This window comes from Oryctolagus cuniculus, chromosome 15, assembly GCF_964237555.1.
Source record: "Oryctolagus cuniculus chromosome 15, mOryCun1.1, whole genome shotgun sequence".
Classification (NCBI taxonomy): Eukaryota; Metazoa; Chordata; class Mammalia; order Lagomorpha; family Leporidae; genus Oryctolagus; species Oryctolagus cuniculus.
Genome location: NC_091446.1, coordinates 8,554,029 through 8,577,332, shown reverse-complemented (window position 1 = coordinate 8,577,332; position 23,304 = coordinate 8,554,029). Strand labels below are relative to the sequence as shown.

Here is a 23,304-nt window from a genome sequence, read left to right as displayed (position 1 = left end):
TCCAGCAATGTGTTTGGGGACCGAGTCTCCGGCCTTGAGTCGTTTGAAACATGAAGGTCTTTGGAGCCGCGTGGGAGGCCTCGCTCGTTCTGATGGGCCAGCTTCTTTTATTGCTCCGCTGGTCTGGCTAAGCAGTTCAGACATGAAGGTTTGGTAAAATTAGTAAGTTAACAGGATGAAGAGCCAAGCGTCCGAGTTACTTCACTGCATCAGGAGAGCCGTAAATAGCTTGCATGGGAGCTTAAAATAACCGCATTCAGCAAGCGATCTCGGTGGGGACGGTGAACCAGCCATGGGCAGGCCCGGCGGCCTCCGTGCTGTGGGGCTGCACGCGGCGTCTGATGGGAGCGCTGGGATCCTGGATGACTTTCCCGTCTTGGATTCAGAACCCAGACTTTCCATGAGCTTATATTTCTCTTGAATAAATAGCTCGGGCCAGGCTTAATTTGAAGAAGAAATCAGGCTTGGCAGGCGGGGAGAGCTCCCTGGGAGGCCGGTGGGGGTGGAGGGCTGGAGGCCCGACACCTGGCTGTGGCTCTCGGGGGCTGTCACCTGCCCAGGGGACTGGCCTCCTTGACCCCGTGGGGCCCCAGGGGTGAGGGCACTGGCCCGGGTGCTCTCCGAGGCCCTTTCTGGCCAGAATGCGCTGTGATTCTTGTGGGAAAGTCAGCCTTGCACCTCCTGCCTGTCTTACAGGCTCGGCTGGTTTCTCTCGGGGTTACTTCTTTTGCTTCAGTTGTGGATGGTGAAAGCCAAGGCTGGCATGGAGTGGCTGTCACCCCTCTTCATCCCGGCTGCCTTGTGCTTTGGCGTTGTGCTGGCTGCCTTGAGTCTCCAGGGGACCCGGGGAGTGACAGGCCCCGTCCTGAGAGCTGAGCTGGGGGCCGTCCCCATGCCTGGCTGCATCCGGCCCTCTGGGGTGAGCCGCCCCTTTTCTTTTCCACCTGCTCTACCATTAAGCAAGAACGGAAGACAGAGGACAAGTGCCGTCCACAGAGACTCTGAGACGCGTCGCCGTTCTGAGTGCCTCTCCACAAGGCTCCGAGAATGTTGTGGAAGCTGCTGTGGTTCAGGCCTGCGCAGGGACAGGTGTCTGGCTCCACAGCATGGTGGGGGTGGGGGCATGCGCCAGAACGGTGCACCTCGGAGGCCTGGCGGTGCTGGACTGGTGCAGAGTTCAGCTTCTGGAATCAGTGACACGAATTCCACTGTTGGGTTCACTCGGGGCACCTATTGAACACCTGCTGTATACTCAGAATTGAATAAGACTTGGTGGCCGCGTGCTCAAGTCCCGTGATGCCCGGCGGCAGGGCGGGGCGTCTGAAGGCAGGGCAGCCCTTTGGGCAGCCCTTACTCAGCAAGGTAACAGGCGTGGGCATAGTGGTCTCTGCACGCACACCCCCTGGAGACGTGGTAGGATGGAAGGGCACATTGACCAAGCCTGTCTCTGTGCCTGGGGCATTTCTAGGATTCTATCAATATTTGCATAAAGGTTATCTTCATCATCATCATCATCATCAAGGCCGTGACAAGGGCATCAGCTCAGCAGGAGGGGTGCTGGAATGCCCTTGTCTCTGGGGGTGAGCTGGGTGGCCCCCGCAGAGAAGGAGGCGCTGTGGGCTGGCTTGGCGTTTGCCGGTTTCTGTGTCCGTGAGGTTCTTTGGGCAGAGGGGGTCAGAAGCCGCCTTGCCCGTCACCCTCCCTTGGAAGCCGTCAGTCATCGCCTGGGCCGCCTGAGACGCTGTGGCTGCTCGGGGACCCAGAGCTGCGTGGATGCCTGCAGGTCCGCGGCTCCCATCTCATGAGCGCTCCTGGAGACTGACGCCGGGGACGTGTGAGTTCGTAGAAGTTTTGGGACCCGGGAAGGATGCTCGGCTTGGTCTCCACCCTTTGGGAACTTCTCCCGTGGGGAGATTTGTCTTAAGAAAGGACCCAGACACCCACAAAGTGGCCTGGGAGTGCTCGGATACGCTACTATTTTAGATTCCTAGGACAAATTGTTGAGTAAGCCTGTTTCATAAGAAGCAACTGTCCACAGCATTGCGAGACAGCCTCTGGGCCGTGGCCACAGGACAAGTACGTCTCCTTGTGCACACTGAGGGCACAGTGTGATTGGAATTTCTGATAATCTCCAAATTTGAATTACCCAGTCATAATGAGTCAGAGCCTTGTGCAACATTTGGAAACCTCAGGAACATCTTCCTTCGTTGTGCAATGAGATTTCAAGAATAAGATGGCAGCTCTGTCTGTGTGATGAGCCATGATTTGCTCAGCGTTTGGTGAGATTCGCCGCAGAATTCTCTTCCATATGGGCTTGGGCAAGATCTACCCGCGCATCCAGCACCGGTGTCATCTCCCAGCCCGTGACTAAGAACAGCTGTCTTTGCTGTCAGTATCTGGTGGGGACGGCTGGGCGCCGAGTCCTGCCAGTTGGGGTTGCCCAGGCGCATGGCTGCCAGCTGGATCCGGGAGGGGAAGGGTTCCGCATTCAGCCGTCACATCTGCTTTTCTCCGGCACAGGAGATGGGGGGAAGAGGGTGTGGGGGTATCACGTGCTCCAGGGCCATTAGGGTAGTGGGAAATGCCACCAAACAGAACAGTGACCGGAAGTCCAGCACCGCTGAGTGCCCTTGAGCTTGGCATTGTGCTAGCTGTGTTATGCACCTGGCTTCTCCTCTCTTCCAGCTACCCAGGGAGGTAGGGGTATGACGCCTGCTGCCTAGCCGAGGAAATAGATGGGAGCTGGGGTAGAACTTGTCTCAGGCCACCCTGTAGGAGGAGACAGCCAGGATTAGAACCCAAGTCTGTTTTGCCCCGGATCTATTCTTGCCTTCTTTTACTCAAGTGTGGTTTAGAGTGTGTTGCTTAGTTTCCAGACATTTGGGGGCAGGGTTGCCAGCTGTTTTTCCATTACTAATTTCTAGGGCAATTCCATTGTGGTCTGAGGACATACTTTGTGTGATTTCTATTCTTTCACATTTGCTAAGAGCGTGTTTTCTAGTCTAGCACGTGGTCCGTGCTGGAGATGGTTCTGCGTGGGCTTGAAAAGCGTGCGTGTGTTCTGCTGTGTAGACGCCAGGCAGAGCTGGTGGATTGCTCAGGGCAGCTGTGGTTCATCCGTTCCTGCAGGGGCTGCTGGGGTCGCCCGAGTCTGCTCTGTGACACCGGTGGCCCGCTGGCGCGTTTTGCATCGGCACCTGCCTCTTCTGGGCCCAGCGTGGGGACAGGGAACAGTGACGCTGCCCAGAGACATCAGCAGGAGACTGTGAGGGTGCGATGGGATTAACCTGCACGAGTGGGTCCTGAAACACAGAGGGATTAGGGCCTCCAGGTGGCAGCTCCAGACTCTTCCAGAACTCCTGGTAGACTGACCACCGGGCTGCGGAGCCAGAAGCGTGGAAAAAGCAGCATGCTTCCTGGGGGTCCAGCTGCCGGTCTCCTCTGGACACTGTCAGCTTCTGTCACTGTGATGAAATACCCAAGGCTGGGCATTTTACAAAGAAAGAGGGTCATTTAGCTCACAGGGCTGGAGGTTCAAGGGCGTGGTGCCCACCAGGGCTGTGTTCTGGTGAGGGCTCATCCCAGGTGGTGTCACAAAGCTGAGAACACGTGCCAGGGGGGCTCACCTGGTGAAGCAGAGCCAGAGGCAGAGGGAGGGGCTGTGCTATCTATCTACCTATCATCTATCTATCTATCTACCTATCATCTATCTATCTATCTATCTATCATCTATCTATCCAAGAGGTAGAGTTACAGACAGAGAGGGAGAGACAGAGAGAGATCTTCCATCTGCTGGCTCACTCCCCAAATGGCTGCAATGGCCAGAGCTGGGCCGATCCAAAGCCAGGATCGAGGAGCTTCTTCTAGGTCTCTCACACGGATGCAGGAGCCCAAGCACTTGTGCCATCTTCCACTGTTTTCCCAGGCACATTACCAGGGAGCTGGATCGGAAGAGGAGCAGCCAGGTTACAAACTGGTGCCCATTTGGGATGCCGGTGCCTGCAGGCAGAGGCTTAGCCTCCTACGCGGCAGCGCCGGCCCCCAGGCCTGCTCTTGTATCCCTCTCCTGATAACCAGGCAGGGTCCGTGAGAACTGCCTTACTTCTTCCTAAGGACAGCATCTCCGTCACTCAGTCACTTCTCACCGGGGTCTGTGTTTTCAAGGTTCCACGCCGCCTCCCCATATCACCAGATAGGGGCCCGGGCCTCCAGGACATGAACTTTGTGGGGCACACTCAAGCCAGACCCAGACTGTAGCAGGTGTGTTCCCTTGTGCCATGGAGACACGGCCAAGGTGACTGAACTTGACCCTCTGTTTCAGGGAGACCGAAGGCTTAGCTCATCACCGTCGTCTCCACGGCGTTGGTCCCAGACACCTGCTTCTCAGATGTTTGACCAAATGTGCAGCCAGCCTGTGTCCCCAGCACAGAGGGCATGCACTGCTTCCTGGGAGCTGCGGTCTGTGTTCTCGGGTTGTACATCCTCATGACTGCTTTCTGATCGAGGCGCGGCCTGAGCTGAGACTCCTTAGATGTTAGCCTGAGGTTTCTATACCAGTTGGACACTTTGGGCTCCGAAAAATGTAGCCCAATAGGGTTCAGCCCCCAGTGGGAGAAACCCAAGAGGAAAAGTCTGATAACAGTACAGGGGTACGGGGGAGGGCAGGGACTGGAGACAGTGTGGGAAGGACCCGCGTGCGTTTGTGTCTGTTGGTTGGGTTCTGGGACGCTTCCCTTGGAACGCGCTCTGTGGGCAACCCTGGCGTTCTTCCATCCTCGGCAGAATACCTTGCTGCTGTCACCCTGAGAACCCATCTCTAACCACATCAGCCCTGTCTTCACGGATCTTGTGGACGGGGACGCCACCGCCCCGCTACAGCCACCATCTGACGTGCAGGGAGGACAGAATCTCAGAGGGAGGAGGTCCTGACGCTGGTCCCACAGCCCTTCTCCTCCCAGACGGGGAGACAGAGGCACACAAAGGGACGCACACAGCAGTGGGTCTGTCCGTCTGCCCCCCTTAGCCTCACCCTCCTGCTGGGGCAGTGGGGGTTTGAGTGAGGACGGGGCCACGCGTGAGGTTGTCCTGTGAGGTGAGAGAAGCAGTCGGTGCTCACTCTTAGTCTCCCTTTTCAAATCTTGTTGAAGGGAATTTTTCTTTTCCCAAAGCAATGTCTCCTTGGTAGAGAACCATCTGGAGGATGAGCGGCTCCCACCCTCGAGAGCTGTGAGCACGGGTAAGCGCCCTTGAGTGGTGACTGCAGCACTCAGCTGATGGGAAACGGGATCCGTGGGAATGCCGCAGTCCACACGGATGTGTCAGGGCTGAGATGGGTCAGGGTCTTTTTTAAAATTTTTTATTTGAAGGACAGAGTTACAGAGAGGCAGAGAGAGAGAGGTCTTCCATCCACTAGTTCACTCCTCAGATGGCTGCAATGGCCGGAGCTGTGCTGATCGGAAGCCAGGAGCTTCTTCGGGGTCTCCCACCTGGGTGCAGGGCCCTAAGGACTTGGGCCATCTTCTACTGCTTTCCCAGCCATAGCAGAGAGCTGGAGCAGAAGATGAGCAGCCGGGACACATCCCATATGGGATGCCAGCACCACAGCCAGAAGCTTAGCATACTGTGCCACAGTGCTAGCCCCGTATGAGGCTTTAGAGTTATGAATGTAACATAATCACATCAAAAAGCGGGGGAAAGCATCCCTAATTTCACATGACCGCTATTCCAGCAGCTTGCTCATCTCTGTCCAGGGCATCGTCCATCCTTGCTGAACTCTTCCCCTGCTCATGTCCACTGGGCCCACGGCTGTGCCTGCAGACAATACCGACACGAACATTTCCACGTGTATGGTTATTTCTGGAACTAGGGGTGTTCTCTTAAGATGGTATTAAGAAGTGCAATGCCCAGATAAAAGGATATGGATGTTTTTGGTAGTCTTTGGTGCATAGATACATTGCAAATTGTTTCCCAGAGGGTTGTGGCAATGTTTGTTGCCATCAGCTGTAGCATTTCAACCCTTTAAGTCACTGAAAGTCAGGAAGGAATCCCCTGGCAGACATAACAGAAGAGGATGGTCCCGAGCCTGACATTCTGTTCCAGTGGTCGGCCTCCACGTCAGTATTCCAACGACTTTCATTCTTAGGCTGATCACTTTTTTTTTAAAAAAAGATTTATTTATTTATTTGAAAGAGTTACACACAGAGAGAAGGAGATAGAGAGAGAGAGAGAGACAGACAGACAGACAGAGATCTTCCACCCGCTGGTTCACTCTCAAATGGCCACAGTGGCCAGAGCTGGGCCGATCCGAAGCCAGGAGCCAGGCTGATTACTTTTAAGAAACCAGCCAAGTTTGGAGTAGAATAAGCACGGGAACAGGTGCTTCTCCCGGACCTGGGGTGAGTTTTGATCCCAAGCCAACAGGCCTGGAGGCTTCCATGGTCCTCAGATCGTCTGGTACAACCCTGGTGCTTTGGAGGAGAGGCCAGCGAGGGGACGTGCTAGCCCAAGATCAGCCAGGACAGGACAGGGAACCCAAGTGCCTGGACGCTGGCGCTGGGCAAGCTGCGCTGAGCCTCTGGACACCAGTGCTGACCAGGAAGCACGAGGCGTCCAGGTTTGTTTTTGAGAAGTGAAGAGCACATTTGTTCAGGTGTTTTGTGCCCCTGGTAGAAGATCAGCATGAACTGCATGTGCAGCGTTCAGTTTTCTGGTGGGCACACTGGAACTGTGAGAAGAAACGTGAGACTTTCTAATGGCTGTATAAGGCCACAACTCATGCACTGTAACATTCACCCTCCTTAAGTGCACAATTCAGGGCTTGTATTTGGTCATGGAGTTGATTCCAGAACGTTTTTGCTACCCCAACATGAAATACCCAAGGCGCATTAGCAGACACGCCACAGTTGCCCTCTGCCCTCCTAGGCAGCCACCGGTCCACTTTGTGCATCGCCTGTTCTGGGCGTTTCGTGTGAGCGAACCACCCAGGAAGCCTGGCTTCTGTCGTAAAGCAGTGCTCTCAGGAGTCATCCGCGCGCAGCTGTGTCCCTGCCTCCCTGCATTTCATACCTGAAAATACTCCACTGAATGGGCACGGGCAGACTAGACTCTGCTTCTGTCATCTCTGCCTCATGGGAGTCCCCAGCCCAGGCAGAGTCGCTCACGCTCTGAGCTCCGGAGCCGCACCGCAGGTTCTGTTGGAAGAAGCCGGACTCAGGACAAAGGGCCCCCCCCAGAGCACATTCTATGTGGATGGGACTTAGGGGCCAAAAGGAAAACACAGGAAAAGCGCCTTCCAGGTTTGTTGGATCATAGAACTATTCTGGAGCTGCAAGGGATGTCGGGAAATGGTCTGGCTCACCCCTTACCTTACCGACCAGGCACCCGGGCCCAGAAAGGGAGGGAGGCTGGTCTTGGGTCCCAGGACCCACTTTTCACGTTGTACGGGGGCCAGCTTGCTCTCTGGCATCTGTCAGTTTTACAAGTTACTCTCTTCTGCTTTCTCAAGGACAGCAGTTCACCAGCAGACAGGTTGGGGAGGGGGGAGCGGCTGCTCAGGGGCTCCAGGCCCTCCCTTCCCCCACCCCGGCCCTCCCCGGCAGCTCCAGACACAACAAGCAGAGGAGTCCAGGCCGGAAGAGGTCCCAGCCGAGAAATCTGCGAAGGTCAGGACTGGAGCCAGATGCTTATCAAGAGGAAAGTTAATCGTGTTTTTGTGAGCTGAGCGGTCAGCTGTTTCCCAGAAGATAATAATAGACACCTCGCCTCGGGCATTCAGGAGACATCTGAAAAAAGAAATTGGTGGAATCGACTGGAGACTGCTGATGCTTGAAACAGGCCCCAGGAGGCTGCAGATGCCACCCTGCCTCCCGTGTGCAAGCCGGAGTGTGTGTGTGTGTGTGTGTGTGTGTGTGCGCGCCAGTGAGACTGAGAACCCATAGGCACCTTTTCCCCCGTAAAGCTGCAGAACGGGGCTGAGCCTGTGACTGACAGCCCGGGTAGCGGCGCGCAGGGCTGGCCGGGTGTCCCCAGGAAGCTGGGTCCCGATGCGACCCAGGGGACAGAGACTGTCCTGGACTTGTAGGGGTGATCTTCCTCTCTTCACTTCCCTGTCTTTCCTGGTCATCTCCTGCTGCAGCCTTGGCCCAGCCCCTGTGAACAAATCCTGCTCAGAGTGCCACGGACTGGGGCGGGTGACGGATTTGCAGCCTGAGGTCTGGCGTGGGTCGCACTTTTCCCACTCGGAGCCGCCTGGGAGACGGCACCGGAAGGCAGGGCTGCCAGCACTTGGAAGTGCCAGTGCGGGCTGGAGACTGGGGCCAGGCTTCCCGGCTCCGCCCCCTTTCTCTTTTCTCCGCGAAAAGGAAAGAAGGAGGTCACAGGAAACCCTCCTGAATTCCATTGCTTTATTTTGCTCAATTTTTAACCTTCAAAATACAAACCAGTGGCTGCTCACGGTGGACGCCCTGTGTTTTAACGAGAGGGAGCCTGAAGGCCGTTAGCCGTGGCAGGTTGCAGGCCCAGGCTGTGCCTTTTCCGTTTAGTTCTTCCGTCGGTTTGCAGCCAGTGCCTTGACAACACGCAGGGTTTCGGGCTGATTTGAGACCTCCGCGGGCTGTGGTGGCCACAGCTCGGCGATGCCCCTGCCCGTCCCGTGCCTTTTCTCCGCAGGGCCCAAGGCTGCCTCCCCGCACGGCCCCTCCGCGCCGGTGCCCCCCGCGCTGTGGAATGTGCAGCCGCAGCACCGATTAGAATGGGGGTCTGGTTTTCTGGAATGTGCAAGGTCTCGCTTCTGTTTCTGCTGCCTCCACACCCCAGACCGGCACTGGGCTCTGCTCGCCATTGGAGCTGCCGCCACCAACAAGTTTCCTTGGAATGTCGAGGAGTGGAGCAGGAGAACACAGCCACTCAGACAGAAAATGAGTTGCACCCTGGGCTGCGTTGACTTTTTCCCTCTTCCCCAGGCGACCTCCCCTGGCACAAGGAGGCCCCTCCCATTTGCGCCTTAAGCCTCCTTAGCCACTGGGAACCCTTTTCAGTTGATTTCTCTCCTGACCCTCTGGGAGGAGGAAGTGCTGAGTTCCTGGGCCCCTTTAAATGCAGCCCCTTGCCTCTCTTTCTCCCTACTGGGGCCATCTGTGCTCCTCAGGGTTTGTCTTTAGCAAATTCAGCCAGAAGCCTCACTGAGGGAGCTTTTCTTAGGGAAAAATCATCCCCCTGGCCCTTTCTGAAAGGGAACCAGCCTCTCTCCCAGCTGCGTGTCAGGTGAGTTAACCACAGGCCTCCTGGTCCTCTCTGCACGCACCTGCCCGCGCCTGGGACAGGCATCCTCCTTGGACCTCCTGCTGTTGTGCAGCCAGAGTGGTGGAGCAGCTCTGTCCTTCCTGAGGCGGGGCCCAGGGCTCCGGGGCCACCCTTCTGGTGACCCTGGTGGCCGGCCTGTTGCAGGCAGTGGGTGTCTGTTGACCTGTGTCTGCATGCGGGGCTTTTCTCCGCCGTATTGCACACCCATCCCTCCTTCCCCCTACTCCCCAGCCTGGCAGAAGTGTGGGTAGGGGGCTTTGGCAGGGGCCGGTCTGTGCAGGAGGGGCCTGGAGGACAGCCATGTGTATGTGGGTGGGTAGGTGTGTGTGTGTGTGTGTGTGTGTGTGGGTGTGGGTGTGTGTGTGTGTGCGCCTCACTGACAAGGCGCTGAGCTGTGAGTGTGGATCAATGCAGACCTCTGCAGATAGGTACCTGCAGTGTCATTCCCTCTGGAGGGCCTTACTGGATTGGGCTGGATTTAGTCAGTCAGACGGTGAGCAGCATCTGCATGTTTACCTGAGGACTGGAGGGGTTACTGCGGACGTGAGGCGTGGCCCTAGGACCGCCTGAACAAGAGGGGGGGATGACCTCCTGCATGTGCTCCACGGTGGCGGTGGCGGGTTGCTGGGGCCCCTGGGTTTGAGGCCTGCAGGAGCTAATGGCACTTGGAGATGGGGCGCCAGACACTGGCCTGAGCTGGGGGCTGGGCTGCGGGAAGGTGCCGACGCCAGCCGAGGAGAGTGTCCCAGATGTGCTTGTAGACTGAACCAGTCCTCTAGATGATCCCGTGTTTCATGACCCCCCCCACACACACTGGGGGCCTGCTGTGTGTGCTTCCTTTATTCCCAGTTCTGCCTGCTGTCTGCAGTGGTTGTGTGTCTGCAGGGGACCAGGGGGCACTCCCCAGGGCCCCCAGGCAGGACTCTGACCTGGGGCCAGGGCCAGCGCCAGTCGCCTGGGTGATGACTCCTCCAGGCCCCAGGTGGCCCAGGTGGCTTCCTGGCCCCAGATGTGGGAGTGGGAGTGGGACAGCTTTGCATTGGCCGTCACTGGCCCCGTGTGTCCTGTGCCTCTGCCTTTGAAAGAACCTCTGTAGCTTTTGTCATCCATGTGCAGGCGGGAACGCAAGACTGAACTGGAAGCCTCGGGAGCTGGGCCTGTGGAGGAGGCTGGGCTGCCCCCCACCCCTGGCCAGCCCGAGCCCGCCCCAGTCTCCCTCCTCGCCCAGTCTGGACACCTTGCTTTACCCCTTGCCCTTTCCTGAGTCCTGGCAGTTGTGGGGACCGGGCTCTGCTCCTGTAGGCTCGTGGAAACCTTTGCTGGCATTAAAGTGGGAGAAATTGGATCAAAAAGTACACGGGATTTGAGAGCCAGGAGGGCCCTTCCAGGGGCCACATAGCCCCCCTCTGCCAGGGTGTTTGTGGGTGTGTGTATGTGTGTGTGTGTGTGTGTGTATGTGTGTGTGCGGGTGCGTATGTGGGTGTGTGGGTGTGTGTATGTTTGTGGGTGTGTGTGGGTGTGTGTGTGGGGGGGTGTGTGGGTGTGTATGTGTGTGTGTGTATGTGGGTGTGTGTGTATGTGTGTGTGTGTGTGGGTGGGTGTGTGGGTGTGTGTATGTGTGTGGGTGTTTGTATGTGTGTGTGTGTGTGTATGTGGGTGGGTAGGTGTGTGTATGTGTGGGTGTATGTATGTGTGGGTGTGTGTACATGTGGGTGTGTGTATGTGTGGGGGGTGGGTGTGTGCGTGTGTGTGTGTGTGTATATGTGGGTGGATAGGTGTGTGTATGTGTGTGGGGGGGGAATGTGTATATATGTGGGTGTGTGCATGTGTGTGTGTGTGTGTATATGTGGGTGGGTAGGTGTGTGTATGTGTGGGGGGATGTGTGTGGGTGTGTGCATGTGTGTGTGTATATGTGTGTGGGTGTGGGTGTGTGCATGTGTGTGTGGGGTGTGTGTGTATGTGGGTGGGTAGGTGTGTGGGTGTGTGGCTGTGTGTGTGTGTACGTGTGTCTGGGTGTGTGTGTGTGGGGTGGGTGTGAGTGCTCTGTCCAGCTCTGCAGAGCACCGAGGTGGGCGCCTCGCACCTCGGCGGGTGGTTGCCGTGTCAGCCGGTGCAGACTGCCCAGGGCCCCCAGGCCCCGCCCCGGGAAGGCTGCCCTTCCGGCAGCTCCTGGGACACTCTTACGTCCTTAATCTGGATTTAGGGTTTTAAACCAAATGCATGTGACCGGGCAGCAGGGTGAGGCTGTGCAGGAGGGTCCCGGGTCTACGTGTGCTGCCGTGGCCGTGGCGCGCCTTTCCGAGTTGGCACAGATCTTGGTTTTCCTCGTGCCCTGGGCTGTGCCATGAATGTAGGACAGTGCATTAAAATGCAGGGATTTGATCAATCTGATTTGAATTTTGGGAACTTGCTGTTCCCCGGAATAAAGAAGGATTCATGTCTTTGCCCTCAAATACACTGCGCTCTGTTTTCCAAATTAGCTGTACTTTATCAACTCTGCTGAGGAATCGGAAGGGAGATTGTTCTTGCTGGAAGGCACACTTGGGTTCTCAGTCTCTCATCCGGGCCGGACTCCTAGCCCGGAAGCCTGAAGCGTGTTCCCACCATGAGGGGGGCTGGGCCTGGAGAGGAAGCGCAGATGCAGAGCAGGGAGCTGCAGCTTGTGGGCCCCTTCTCTGATCCTGCCCTGCCCACCAAGCACAAGATGCACCCTGTGGACTTGGGGAGCGCCCAGGGAGAACATCTCTGGGCCCAGCCTTGTGCATGGCCTGCAGGAGGTGCTCAACAAGTAGGGGCTGTTGTTTCTCCTGCTGGCGCTGTGCGAGCTGGGTGGGATTTGGTAGCTGCAGGGGGGGAGACTGAGGTAGTGTAGGCAGGAAGGGAGACCTGGATGCAGGGGGCTGGGGAGAAGTTTGCAGGGGCAGGCGTGTGCGCCAAGGAGGCCTGGGAGCCAGAGCTGTGAGATGGAGGCCACTGCAGCTCAGACAGGACGTGGGGATCCTGTGGTAGGTTCACGTATCCCAAAGTGCGTGATCAGAGAGGGGGAGACACTGAGAACAGAGATCACACTTGCCTGAATTGGACGGTAGCGTGGAGTTCCTGGAAAACCTGAGGAGTGACGGGAGACAGCGGGAGGTGTGAAGGGTAGCTGGGAGGGGTGTGGAGACCCCCCCACTCCCCCCACCCCCACCCCACAAGTGTGCTCAGAGCTGGGAGGTGATGACCCGGAGGCCCTGGCTTCCACCGGCCAGGTGGAAGATTCAGGGCTCTGTGGCTTCATCTCACAAACCCCCATGTTACAGACAAGGGGGACTGAGCGCTCAGAACGGGAGGCACTGCCTGCAGTCCCACGCTGGGAGGGGCAGAATCGGGGTCTGAAGTCTGTGCCATTCCCTAGGCACCGTGACCTTCATAGCCTGGCTGACCCCGGGGGCTGGGCAGAGGGTTGGTCTGGGGGTCTCAAGGACTGCCAGAGAGGACGTGGTGGGGGGGGCTGCCTTGATCCTTTAAAGAGAACCTCCAGGCTGGCTGTGCAGTATTGGTGCCTGTGGGTCCCCAGGGCCAGCCGAGGCAGCCTGTGCCCCTACCTGCTGGCTGGAGGCAGGTAAGGGGTGGCACCTGCTGCCTAGGCAGCAGTTGACACCTTTCCCCCTGCAGGTCTATGTCTTATGGGATCTGAGACTTGCAGGATTCAGGGAATTTCTTTAAGGAAATGAGCTCAAAAGTATGAATACAACATTATGTATAAGATGATTCTTTAGATTGCCAAAGAAGCTACCCCGAATCACAAACTTAAACAGGTGGACAGACAACACTAACACCACAAAATCCAGAAAAATAATTCGTTTTTCTAGTTAACTGACCGATCCACCAATACTTCTTGTCCTATATGCTGTGGTTCTGGACTCTGAGCACCTTTTCATGAGATAGTGATTTTGTAATATATCCTGTGGGATAAAAGAGAGTTATCTGTTACCATTATTGTTAGTATCAATAATCCAATCTATCCTCTTTTTTAAAAAAGATATATTTATTTATTTGAAAGTCAGAGTTACACGGAGAGAGAAGGAGAGGCAGAGAGAGAGGTCTTCCATCCCCTGGTTCAGTCTGCAGTAGGCTGCAACAGCCAGAGCTGTGCCGATTCGAAGCCAGGAGCAAGGAGCTTCTTCCAGGTCTCCCATGTGGGTGCAGGGGCCCAAGGACCTGGGCCATCTTCCATTGCTTTCCCAGGCCATAGCAGAGAGCTAGATAGGAAGTGGAGCAGCTGGGTCTCAAACTGGCGCCCATATGGGATGCCGGCACGGCAGGTGGCAGCTTTACCCGCTACACCACAGCACCGGCCCCTAATCTATCCTCTTTTATCTTCCCACTACCTACCTACTCTCTGACCTCTGCCAGCCTCTGCCTACTCTGGGGGAGCCAGCAAGGTGAGCAGGTGGAGAGTCCTGGCCGCCGTGGCCATACCTGGTAGATACCATCCCCCGCCACAGGAGTGACTCCAGAGCACATGTGTGGGCCCCGTGATGCCTGCCGCCACCCTGGCCAGTGGCAGCTGTTGGTGGGGGGGTTCCTGGCCTCTGCCAGCTGCCGTGCGATGGCCTCATTTCTGCCCTGGACCCAAGCATGTGATGACAGCGCGTAGCCGGGCCCCAGCCAGCTCTCAGCTGGTGCTCTGCCGGCCTCCTCTGGAAATCGGCCTGTGCTCTGATGAGTGCATCTGTGCAGGGATCCGGGATCAGCCACTGGACAGAGCCCGGGAAGCTCCAGGCAGGGGCTCCCATGACGCCGTGGTGGCCCCGTAGTTCTTCCTGGCACCCCCTTGGCCAGAAGAATTCCAGTCAGGTCCTTTTTTTTTTTTTTTTTTTTTTTGACAGGCAGAGTGGACAGTGAGAGAGAGAGAGAGACAGAGAGAAAGGTCTTCCTTTGCCTTTGGTTCACCCTCCAATGGCTGCCATGGCCGGCGCACTGCGGCCGCGCACTGCGCTGATCCAATGGTAGGAGCCAGGTACTTATCCTGGTCTCCCATGGGGTGCAGGGCCCAAGCACTTGGGCCATCCTCCACTGCACTCCCTGGCCACAGCAGAGAGCTGGCCTGGAAGAGGGGCAACCGGGACAGAATCTGGCGCCCCGACTGGGACTAGAACCCGGTGTGCCAGTGCCGCTAGGCGGAGGATTAGCCTAGTGAGCCGCGGCGCCGGCCTCCAGTCCTTTTATCAAGTGCTTAGGTCCAAACAACTTGGTAAGTGTTTGTATCCTTACAACATAGTAGCTATTTGAAATAAAGACACAGAAAGAAAAGATGACATTTTAATTTCATTATTTGGTAACCACAACGGCTTAGCAATGGGGTGTGTGCACCTGTTGGGTGCCACAGGACGCCCATTTCCAGGTCAACGCTGATTTTTGTGCAATGCATTCTTTTTATCACAGCAACCTGCAGGAATCCAACTTCATGAACGTTACGGAATCATCCAAGGGGATGTAGTGAGATCTGACTGTGGAACTGGAGTACCTAGAGCTGCTTTGCCAGGTGTCCAACCGATAATGAGTGCCAATGTGCTTCCCTCGAAAGTGGGAAGCATCCCGCGTGTGCTGTGTCGCCGTGGTGTGCCACGTGGCAGACTTGCAGAACCATGGCTTTAGACCACAAGGATTGTTTCTGTCTTCTTCCTGCCTGTCTAATCTGTACCCGGCATTCGTGCTTTGCAGGGGGAGGAAGCACGTTTTGGTGTGTGGAAAGCGCACGTGTGGTGTTGTGCTTGTTTTAGAGCAGAGATTACCTTTTGTCTCACAATCCCCTCGCTGTGATGTTCATTTTCACTGCAACAGACTTCGTTCGGTGTGATAAGTGTCAAAGGCAGCCGGCCCTCTGCATCCTGGGTTCTGCACCCATGAGCTCAGCCAGCTGCAGATCAGAAATACTGTTTGGAAAAACCACACCTGTAGTGAATATGCTGAGGCTGCTCCGCCTCCCAGGAGGAAGCTCTTGGAAGTGGCTAAGCGGTACCTGTGTAGCCACCTGGAGAGCGCAGGGGTGTGGTCTCCAGGAAGTGGGGCCTCCACGAGGGGATTATAAGCAGGAAGTTCGGAAGAACCTTTATTTGTCTTGGGACTGAATCCTGGCACCTTGTAAACTGTGGCAAACGGTCCCATCCTTAGTGGGTGCCGTCCTTAGTGGGCCGTTGGTTGTGTTAGAATCAGGAATGACAAGTATGTCCCAGGTGAGTGGAAAGATCTGTGTGTCTGTAGTGGTTGAGCCTCACTGTTTCATTCCTGGGATTAGAGACGGGAAAGCCTCATAGCTTAAGTATTCACGTTTTCCTTCTTTCTTCTTATAAACATTTTTTAAAAAGGTTATTTGAAAGGCAGTCAGGGAGGGAGAGGGGAAGGAGAGGGAGAGAGAGAGAGGAGGAGGGAGTGGAAGTGGTGGAGATGTGTCTCCCATTTACCGAGTTACTCCTCAAATTCTGCAGTAACCAGTGCTGGGGCTGAGGCCAGGAGCAGGACACCCAGTCCAGGTCTGTGCATGGGCAGCAGGGACCCAGTCACTTGAGCCACCACTGTGCTTCCCAGGCTGTGCCCTAGCTGGAAACTGGAATCGGGAGTGGAGTCAAAACAGGAGCCCAGGCGATCCCATACAGCAAGTGGGCACCCCAGGCCGGGTCTGAACTCCTGTGCATTCAAACGCCCGTCCTAGTTTTTTTTTCTTTTTGAGAATAGTTTTGGATATTCTAGATTCTTTGCTTTCCACAATAATGTTAAAAATAGGTCACCAATTTCTACAAAAGCTCCTGCTAGGGCCGGCGCCGCGGCTCACTAGGCTAATCCTCCGCCTGCAGCGCCGGCACCCCGGGTTCTAGTCCCGGTCGGGGTGCCGGGTTCTGTCCCAGTTGCCCCCCTTCCAGTCCAGCTCTCTGCTGTGGCCCGGGAAGGCAGTGGAGGATGACCCAGGTCCTTGGGCCCAGCACCTGCGTAGGAGACCAGGAGAAGCACCTGGCTCCTGGCTTCGGATCAGCACAGCACACCGGCCACAGCAGCCATTTTGGGGGTGAACCAACGGCAAAGGAAGACCTTTCTCTCTGTCTCTCTCTCTCACTGTCTAATTCTGCCTGTCAAAAAAAAAAAACCCTCCTAGCCGGCGCCGCGGCTCACTAGGCTAATCCTCCGCCTAGCGGCGCCGGCACACGAGGTTCTAGTCCCGGTCGGGGCGCCGGATTCTGTCCCGGTTGCCCCTCTTCCAGGCCAGCCCTCTGCTGTGGCCACTGTTAGCCTAGTGTGCAGTGGAGGATGGCCCAAGTGCTTGGGCCCTGCACCCCATGGGAGACCAGGAAAAGCACCTGGATCCTGGCTCCTGCCATCGGATCAGCGCGGTACGCAGGCCGCAGCGTGCTGGCCGCGGCGGCCATTGGAGGGTGAACCAACGGCAAAGGAAGACCTTTCTCTCTGTCTCTCTCTCTCACTGTCCACTCTGCCTGTCAAAACAAAAAAAAAAAAAAAAAAAAAAACAAAAAACACCCTCCTGCTAGGGTTTTGCATTGGGAATCTGTTTAATCCTAATTTGAGGAGAATTGATAGCTTAACAGTGGCGAGTGTTCTGTCCACTAGGCCAATGTTCTCTGTGTATCTCACCCTTTGTTTTGGCTCTGTTTTGTAGCTTTCCGTGCCCAGGTCCTGCACATACTTTTTAAGCCATTTTCCTGGGTGTTTAACGTTTTGTTATGCTATAATAATAGATATTTTCAAATTTTGATTCCCATAGTTTGTTGCTGACACATAGGAAAATACCATTGATGGTATCTATGGACAAGCTCTCTCCTTGCAAATCTGCTTTCCTTAGGACTTTGCGTATCGCCATCACAGCGTCTGCACACACAGGCCGTCTCACACTGCCCTCTTCAGTCTTTGTACCGTTTCTTTGTCTTGCCTTGTTATGGGGGCAGTTGCTGAATGCCAGCTCGTGCCAGCTTCCTGTGTAGCACCGAGCAGCTCGCAGGGCCAGGCTGTGGCCACACAGGGGGCTCCCCCTCCTCATCACCTTCTGCACCTCACCTCTAGGCTAAGGCGCCGCGCCGGGAGGATGCAAGGCCCTGACTTCCGTGGGGACCTGAGATTTGCTTCCTCTGCTTGGTCGCTTCAGCAGGGTTGGGAGCCCAGCTGGCTGCAGCCGAGGCGGACTCAGCCCCTGCCCGCTCTGCGGTGGCTGTGGGCTACCCTTATAACTGAGAACCTGAGGAACAGATTAAGGCCAGGGAAGTGGCTGCCGCACGGCCTGCCCCTCATGCGCTGCAGGGGTGGCCAGGATGGCTCGTGGGGGCGTCCTCAGGACCCTCACGAGTTGGCCACGGCAGGGGGAGTGGGCCTGCGGGAACTCCACCTCTCCCGTCCCCTCTGCTGCACCACCGCTGAGTGAAGTGCTCAGAGCCACCTCCTGGCAGCATCCTTTGCTTTTTCTCTTTCTAAACCGGATGCCAAGGCTTGCTCCGGTGTGTTTTCCATACAGAGACGCCCAACATCACCATCTAAACCATGATGGGCAGCTGCTGTTATCTTTGCATTATATGGACAAGGGCCAAGACTCAGGGTTGGGGGAAGGGTAAGGCCACACAGCTAGTAGCGGCCGTGCTGGGTGTCGCGCAGTCCCTGTGTATTCTGGGACAGGGCTTCTCCATGGGGAGCCCCTGCCTGGCCTGGCCCCAGCAAGGAAGGCAGCAGACCAGCCAGGGGCCGGCCAGGGTTTGTGTGGCCCGCGAGGCAGTAGCAGCTCCCTCTAGTTTGATGGGTAGGCCTGTCCCTGGAGTGGGACTCTAGCCCCAAGCCCTGCTGCTGGTGGAGAGACCCTTGGATTCCTCATTGGGAAGTGGCCCGGGGAGAGGCCAAACGTTTCTTGCTCTTTGCATTGGCGCTGTGTCCATGTTTGAGCAGATAGTTGCTGTTCCTTCTGTTTGTTTCTGTTTCCTGTGGACGCTGGTCCACAGGCGATGCAGAGGGAGGCTGGCGGCTTCCCTTGTCTGGCTGTGCGAGCCTGGCGGGGCTCCCCGTGGGGCTCTTCCCCTTGCTCTTACGCTCCTTGTCCATTGCTTGTGTGCAGGGCTGGGAGAGTGCGGGGCCCGTGCTCGTGTTGAGCCAGCCCCGGTCTTCCCGCAGCGTGCGGGGTGAGAGCGAGAGACAGGGACTCAGTGGCACAACACTGGGGCTGTGGCCCCATTTTCCAGGCCAGGAAATGGAGGTCACCTGGCCAACGGAGGGTGGCCCCTGGATTTCTAGGTCCTCCATGGTGCCTTCTTGGTGGACGGACCCTTCTCCAGTCTCTGCAGGAAAGCAGCGGCCTCTCGTTTTAGGTGGAAACATCTGTGCTCGTTTGCACCCAGTTGTGGCAGATTCTCCCAGATCTGGTGTGGGAAGTCAGCAGGAGGAAGCGGGTCAATGCTGTAGCGCTTGTCCCCCTGCAAACGCCACGCTCGCCCCGAGTTGCTGGCCTTGCGGGGATCAAGCCTCCTCCTGCCCCCTCCCCAGGACACAGGGCCCAGGCCCAGCGGGCTTGTTTACAGCTGTCAGCGTGATGTTCGCCAGGCTCCGTGCTGGGGAGGAGCCTTTCCATCCCCGCTGGAATCCGGGAGGCGCAGCCCTGGCTCACGGCTACCTGGCCGCCCCATGGGGAGTGGAAAGGTTGTGGATGTGCCCGAAGTGGGGCCGAGGGAGCTTGCTGGATCGTCCTGTTGTTTGTGCCGTTAAGTATAACGGGGGAGCTCTACCCGACTGTCCTATGTGCCGGGGAGGTGAAGAACCAACCAGCGTGAAGGTGGAAGGCGAAGGGACCTGCAGTGACGCCAGGCAGCTGGCGTGCTTCCTGCAGGTCCCTCTCCCTGGGAGCCGTAGATCATTTTCTGCACCTTCAAAAACCGCCCTGTGCACACAGAGACCAGGTTCCAGCCTTGCGATAAAGCAGCTGAAGACTGGGGGCTGGCACGGGGCCCTTTTGCTCGGGGACACCCCTTCTCTCTCAGCAAGGAGAGCTTGGAGAGGCAGGTGTGTCCCTGGGCTATGCCAGGAGGTGTGGCGTTGGGTGCCGTTGGTTCCTGGAGGCACAGCCATGGCGAGAACTGAGCAATAGCGCATGGGTGTGCAGCTGGCACGGGTCACGGGGAGTGTCAGGGAGCGGTCACGGGGAGTGTCAGGGAGCAGTCCCGGTTTTACTCCCGGCTCCTGGGAGTAAAACATGCACATGTTTCTGTGCATGTGTGTGTCCGTGCAAGTGTATGTTCATGCGTGTGTATGTGCACGCGTGGGTGGTGTACATGAGCGTGGGAGGGTGTGTGCGTGTGAGAGGGCAGTGTGTTTCCATGTGCACCTGTTTCTGCATGTGGGTGGTGTGTGTGAGTGGGAGGGTGTGTGTGTGTGTGTGTGAGCAAGGCTGTGTGTGCACATGGGTGTGCCCGTGCACCTGTGTCTCCATGCGCGTGGGGGTGTGGGGGGGTAGTGGCTCCCTGCGCCCCCCACCCTTCTCCCTCTATACCAGCACCAAGCCCAGACGGGTTCAGTGTCCTGTCTCTGCTTTTCCTCAGGGCAGGAAGACCCCAACAGCCTGCGCCACAAATACAACTTCATCGCGGACGTGGTGGAGAAGATCGCCCCGGCCGTGGTCCACATCGAGTTGTTCCGCAAGTAAAGAGGCCCCGCCCTCTTCCCATGTGCTGCCGAGCCGCTCCAGCAAACACTGCCATTAGCACAGCCGCATTCAGGCATTCGTTACAGCGTCTGTTCCCTACCTTAGCATAAGTGTTTCTCCCATAGGATCTTTGACTATTTTGAAAGATTTACTTGAGGGGTAGAGTTAGTGGCAGAGCGAGGGACAGACAGAAAGGTCTTCCATCCGCTGGTTCACTCCCCAAATGGCCAGAGCTGGTCTGATCCGAAGCCAGGAGCCAGGAGCCTCTTCCAGGTCTCCTGTGCAGGTGCAGGGGCCCAAGCACTTGGATCATCCTTCACTGTGTTCCCAGGCCATAGCAGAGAGCTGGATTGTGAGAGGAGCAGCTGGACATGAACCGGTGCCCATATGGGATTCAGGTGGAGGTTTAGCCCACTACACCACAGTGCTGGCTCCGCATTTGACTGTTTAGATACACATTCTTGACCCTTCTAGATGTTTGTTTATTTATTTATTTATTTATTTGAAAGGCAGAGTTACAGAAAGGCAGAGGCAGAGAGAGAGAGAGAGAGGTCTTCCATCCACTGGTTCACTCCCCAGATGGCTGCAGTGACTAGAGCTGTGCCGATCCGAAGCCAGGAGCTTCTTCCGGGTCTCCCACACGAATGCAGGGACCCAAGGGCTTGGGCCATCTTCTACTGCTTTCCCAGGCCATAGCAGAGAGCTGGATCGGAAGTGGAGCAACAGGACTTGAACTGGCGCCCATATGGGATGCCGGCACCACAGGCGGTGGCTTTACCTGCTACACCACAGCCCCGGCCCCCCTTTCTAGATGTTTGAAGAACCTCTGGCTCTAATGAGATTCTCTAAGAGTATTTTCTAAGTAGAATTCTTTGCTGCATCCAGAAAATGGGCCTCACGTTTACTTTTCTCAGATGTGAAGCCCGGTGTGCACGGGGCAGCTGCTGGACCCGTGTCCCGATGCAGTGCCCTTTCGTCCAGGTGGGGAGGTGTGTGTTGCAAGGTGCTTCAGGCTCACCTGTGTTTGCTTCTGGCTGCAGGCTTCCTTTCTCCAAGAGGGAGGTGCCCGTGGCCAGCGGGTCTGGGTTTATCGTGTCGGAAGACGGGCTGATAGTGACCAATGCCCACGTGGTGACCAACAAGCACCGGGTCAAGGTGGAGCTGAAGAATGGAGCCACCTATGAAGCCAAAATCAAGGACGTGGATGAGAAGGCAGACATCGCGCTCATCAAAATTGACCACCAGGTGAGTGGACTTCGGCGCCGCTGTCTGAATCTGTTCCCACCCACAGGGCCCAGCTCTCAGGAGTCCTGCCTGGCCAAGAAGTTGGCGAGACCTGGAGGTGGAAGGGCACTGATGCCCTCTGATCTTGTGGGAATCTCAGGGAGTGAACAGAAGCTGGTCTAAGCCAGGCAGGTCCAGTCCGAAGGAGGCAAAGGACAGTGACGTCCTGGTCTGGGAGCTGCTGGAAGAAACTGGTTATCAGATCAGAGTTTTTAAATATCTGTGTGGGTTTTGAAAATATTTATTTACTTGAGCAGCATAGAGAAAGAGACAGAGAGATAGCCTCTGTTTGAGGGTTCATTTGCCAAACACCTGTCATAGCCAGGGCTGGGCCAGGCTGAACAGGGACTCAATCCTGGTTTCCACATGGGTGGCAGGCACCCCGGTACTGGAACTTCCTCCCAAGGTGCCCTTTGGCAGGATGCTGGAACCGGGTGCAGAGCCGGAACTGAAACCCAGGCACTCCAGTATGGGTCACGGACATCTTACCCAGTGTCTTAACCATTGAGGCAAACGGCCACCCCAGATCAGAGTTTTAAAAACAGTGGTTTAACTGTTTGTAAAGAAAAGCCATAAGTTTGTCAAGAAATCAGTTTGTCAAGGTGATCGGTGAAAATCGAGTTTCCGCCCCACCGCTGGCCCCACGGTCCCTGTGGCCAGTGTGTCTCCTTGTGCTCCGTGGACGTGATCTGGATTCACAGTCCACATCAGTGTTCTGTGTTGTTGGTTGACCTGTCATTGACATGTAACCAACCGCTCAGAAAGCAGGCCAGATCTCCCAAAGTGGGATTTGGGAAGTTTGGTAGATGCGCTTTAAAGCAACGCTCCGGACTTAACAAGTTTTGGCAAACTTGAAACGAATGGGTTTCTTCTTTCTAGAACTTTTCGGAGCCCTTGCTGTGTGACAGCGCATGTGGCTCCCTGCAAGGAGGTGCGACCCTGCGATACTTCTCCAGACTTGGAGGGTCTAATGCACCGCTTCGGCGGTGGGGAGGCCGCGGAGGCAAAGCCGCGCAATCTGGGAAACGCTGTATCTGAAGATGCCTTCCATTAAACATACTCCCTGCGGTCAGTTTCTCTGCCTCTTTGCTCCGCCGCATCTTTATCCTGAAGGCACATGCAGTTCTTACTGATCGTCGGGTGTTCGCACGCGCGGACACCCTGATTCGGGAGGTGTGGTTGGCGCCGTGCAGAGAGTGCGTTTTCCGGTTTCCCTGGACTTCAGAAGGGAGGGGGAGTCAGGGCAGGCTGGAGTCCCGGCCCTGGCCCAGGAAAGCACCGTTGGCTGAGGGCCAGGACGGAGCCTCCTCACCTGGGTGCCACCTGGGCGCCGGCTGAGCAGTCCCCACTGCCGGCTCGGCGGCTGTTTGCGCGCTCTGGGCTTCCGGAAGCAGCTCTGTGTGCTGTTCCCACAGTGGGGTTCTAGACTCTGGCTCTTCTTTGGTGGTGGTTTTTTTGTTTGGTCACAGCACCAGGCTCCTTTCTGAGGTGTGGGAGCCAGCCTTGAGTAAGCTCGCAGCTGTGAGGCGCTTCTCTGAGGCTACTGTGGAACTGCCAGCCACAAGCACCCTTCCTGATCACGAGATAACTGGGCCAGACTCTGCCTTCACCTCCGACATCACCCTGCCTGCAGCACAGCTGCGTCGTCCCCATTTTATTGAAGAAAACCGGACTCGGAGAACTCAAGGAACCTGTCTGAGGCCACATAGCTGTACCTCATGCCACAGCCTCCCAAGCCAGCCTGGCTACTCTCCTGCGAGTGCCCAAGACCCAGCCCCTGGCCATTACTGGCGGGCTGGAGGCTGCCTGTTTGTGCGACAGGACAGCGTGACCTTAAATAGCCCCGGGGGAGTCTGGCACATCGCACTCAGGAACACACCACTGGAGAGGTGTCCAGGATGTGGGGTGGCCCCCGGAAGGAGGCCGCTGCAGTAGCTCAGTCTGTGGCTGCACACACGACTTGGTGCCTCACCCTCGCCTCCCAGCCCCTGGAAGGCAGCCGGCACAGGCGGGGCTGTGTGTAGCCAGGGCGCTGGCCTGTGCCGTGTGCACTG

General features: G+C 56.6%; 1 protein-coding gene across 1 annotated transcript in view; it reads left to right on the top strand.

The window, feature by feature from the left end:
- The window catches only part of HTRA1 (HtrA serine peptidase 1), a 51,575-nt gene that overhangs the window by 5,174 nt on the left and 23,097 nt on the right, over positions 1-23,304 (top strand). The window contains exons 2-3 of the mRNA XM_051824326.2: positions 19,863-19,962; positions 21,007-21,211. Coding sequence (XP_051680286.1) covers positions 19,863-19,962; positions 21,007-21,211 — 305 coding nt within the window. The remainder of the gene's footprint in view (positions 1-19,862; positions 19,963-21,006; positions 21,212-23,304) is intronic.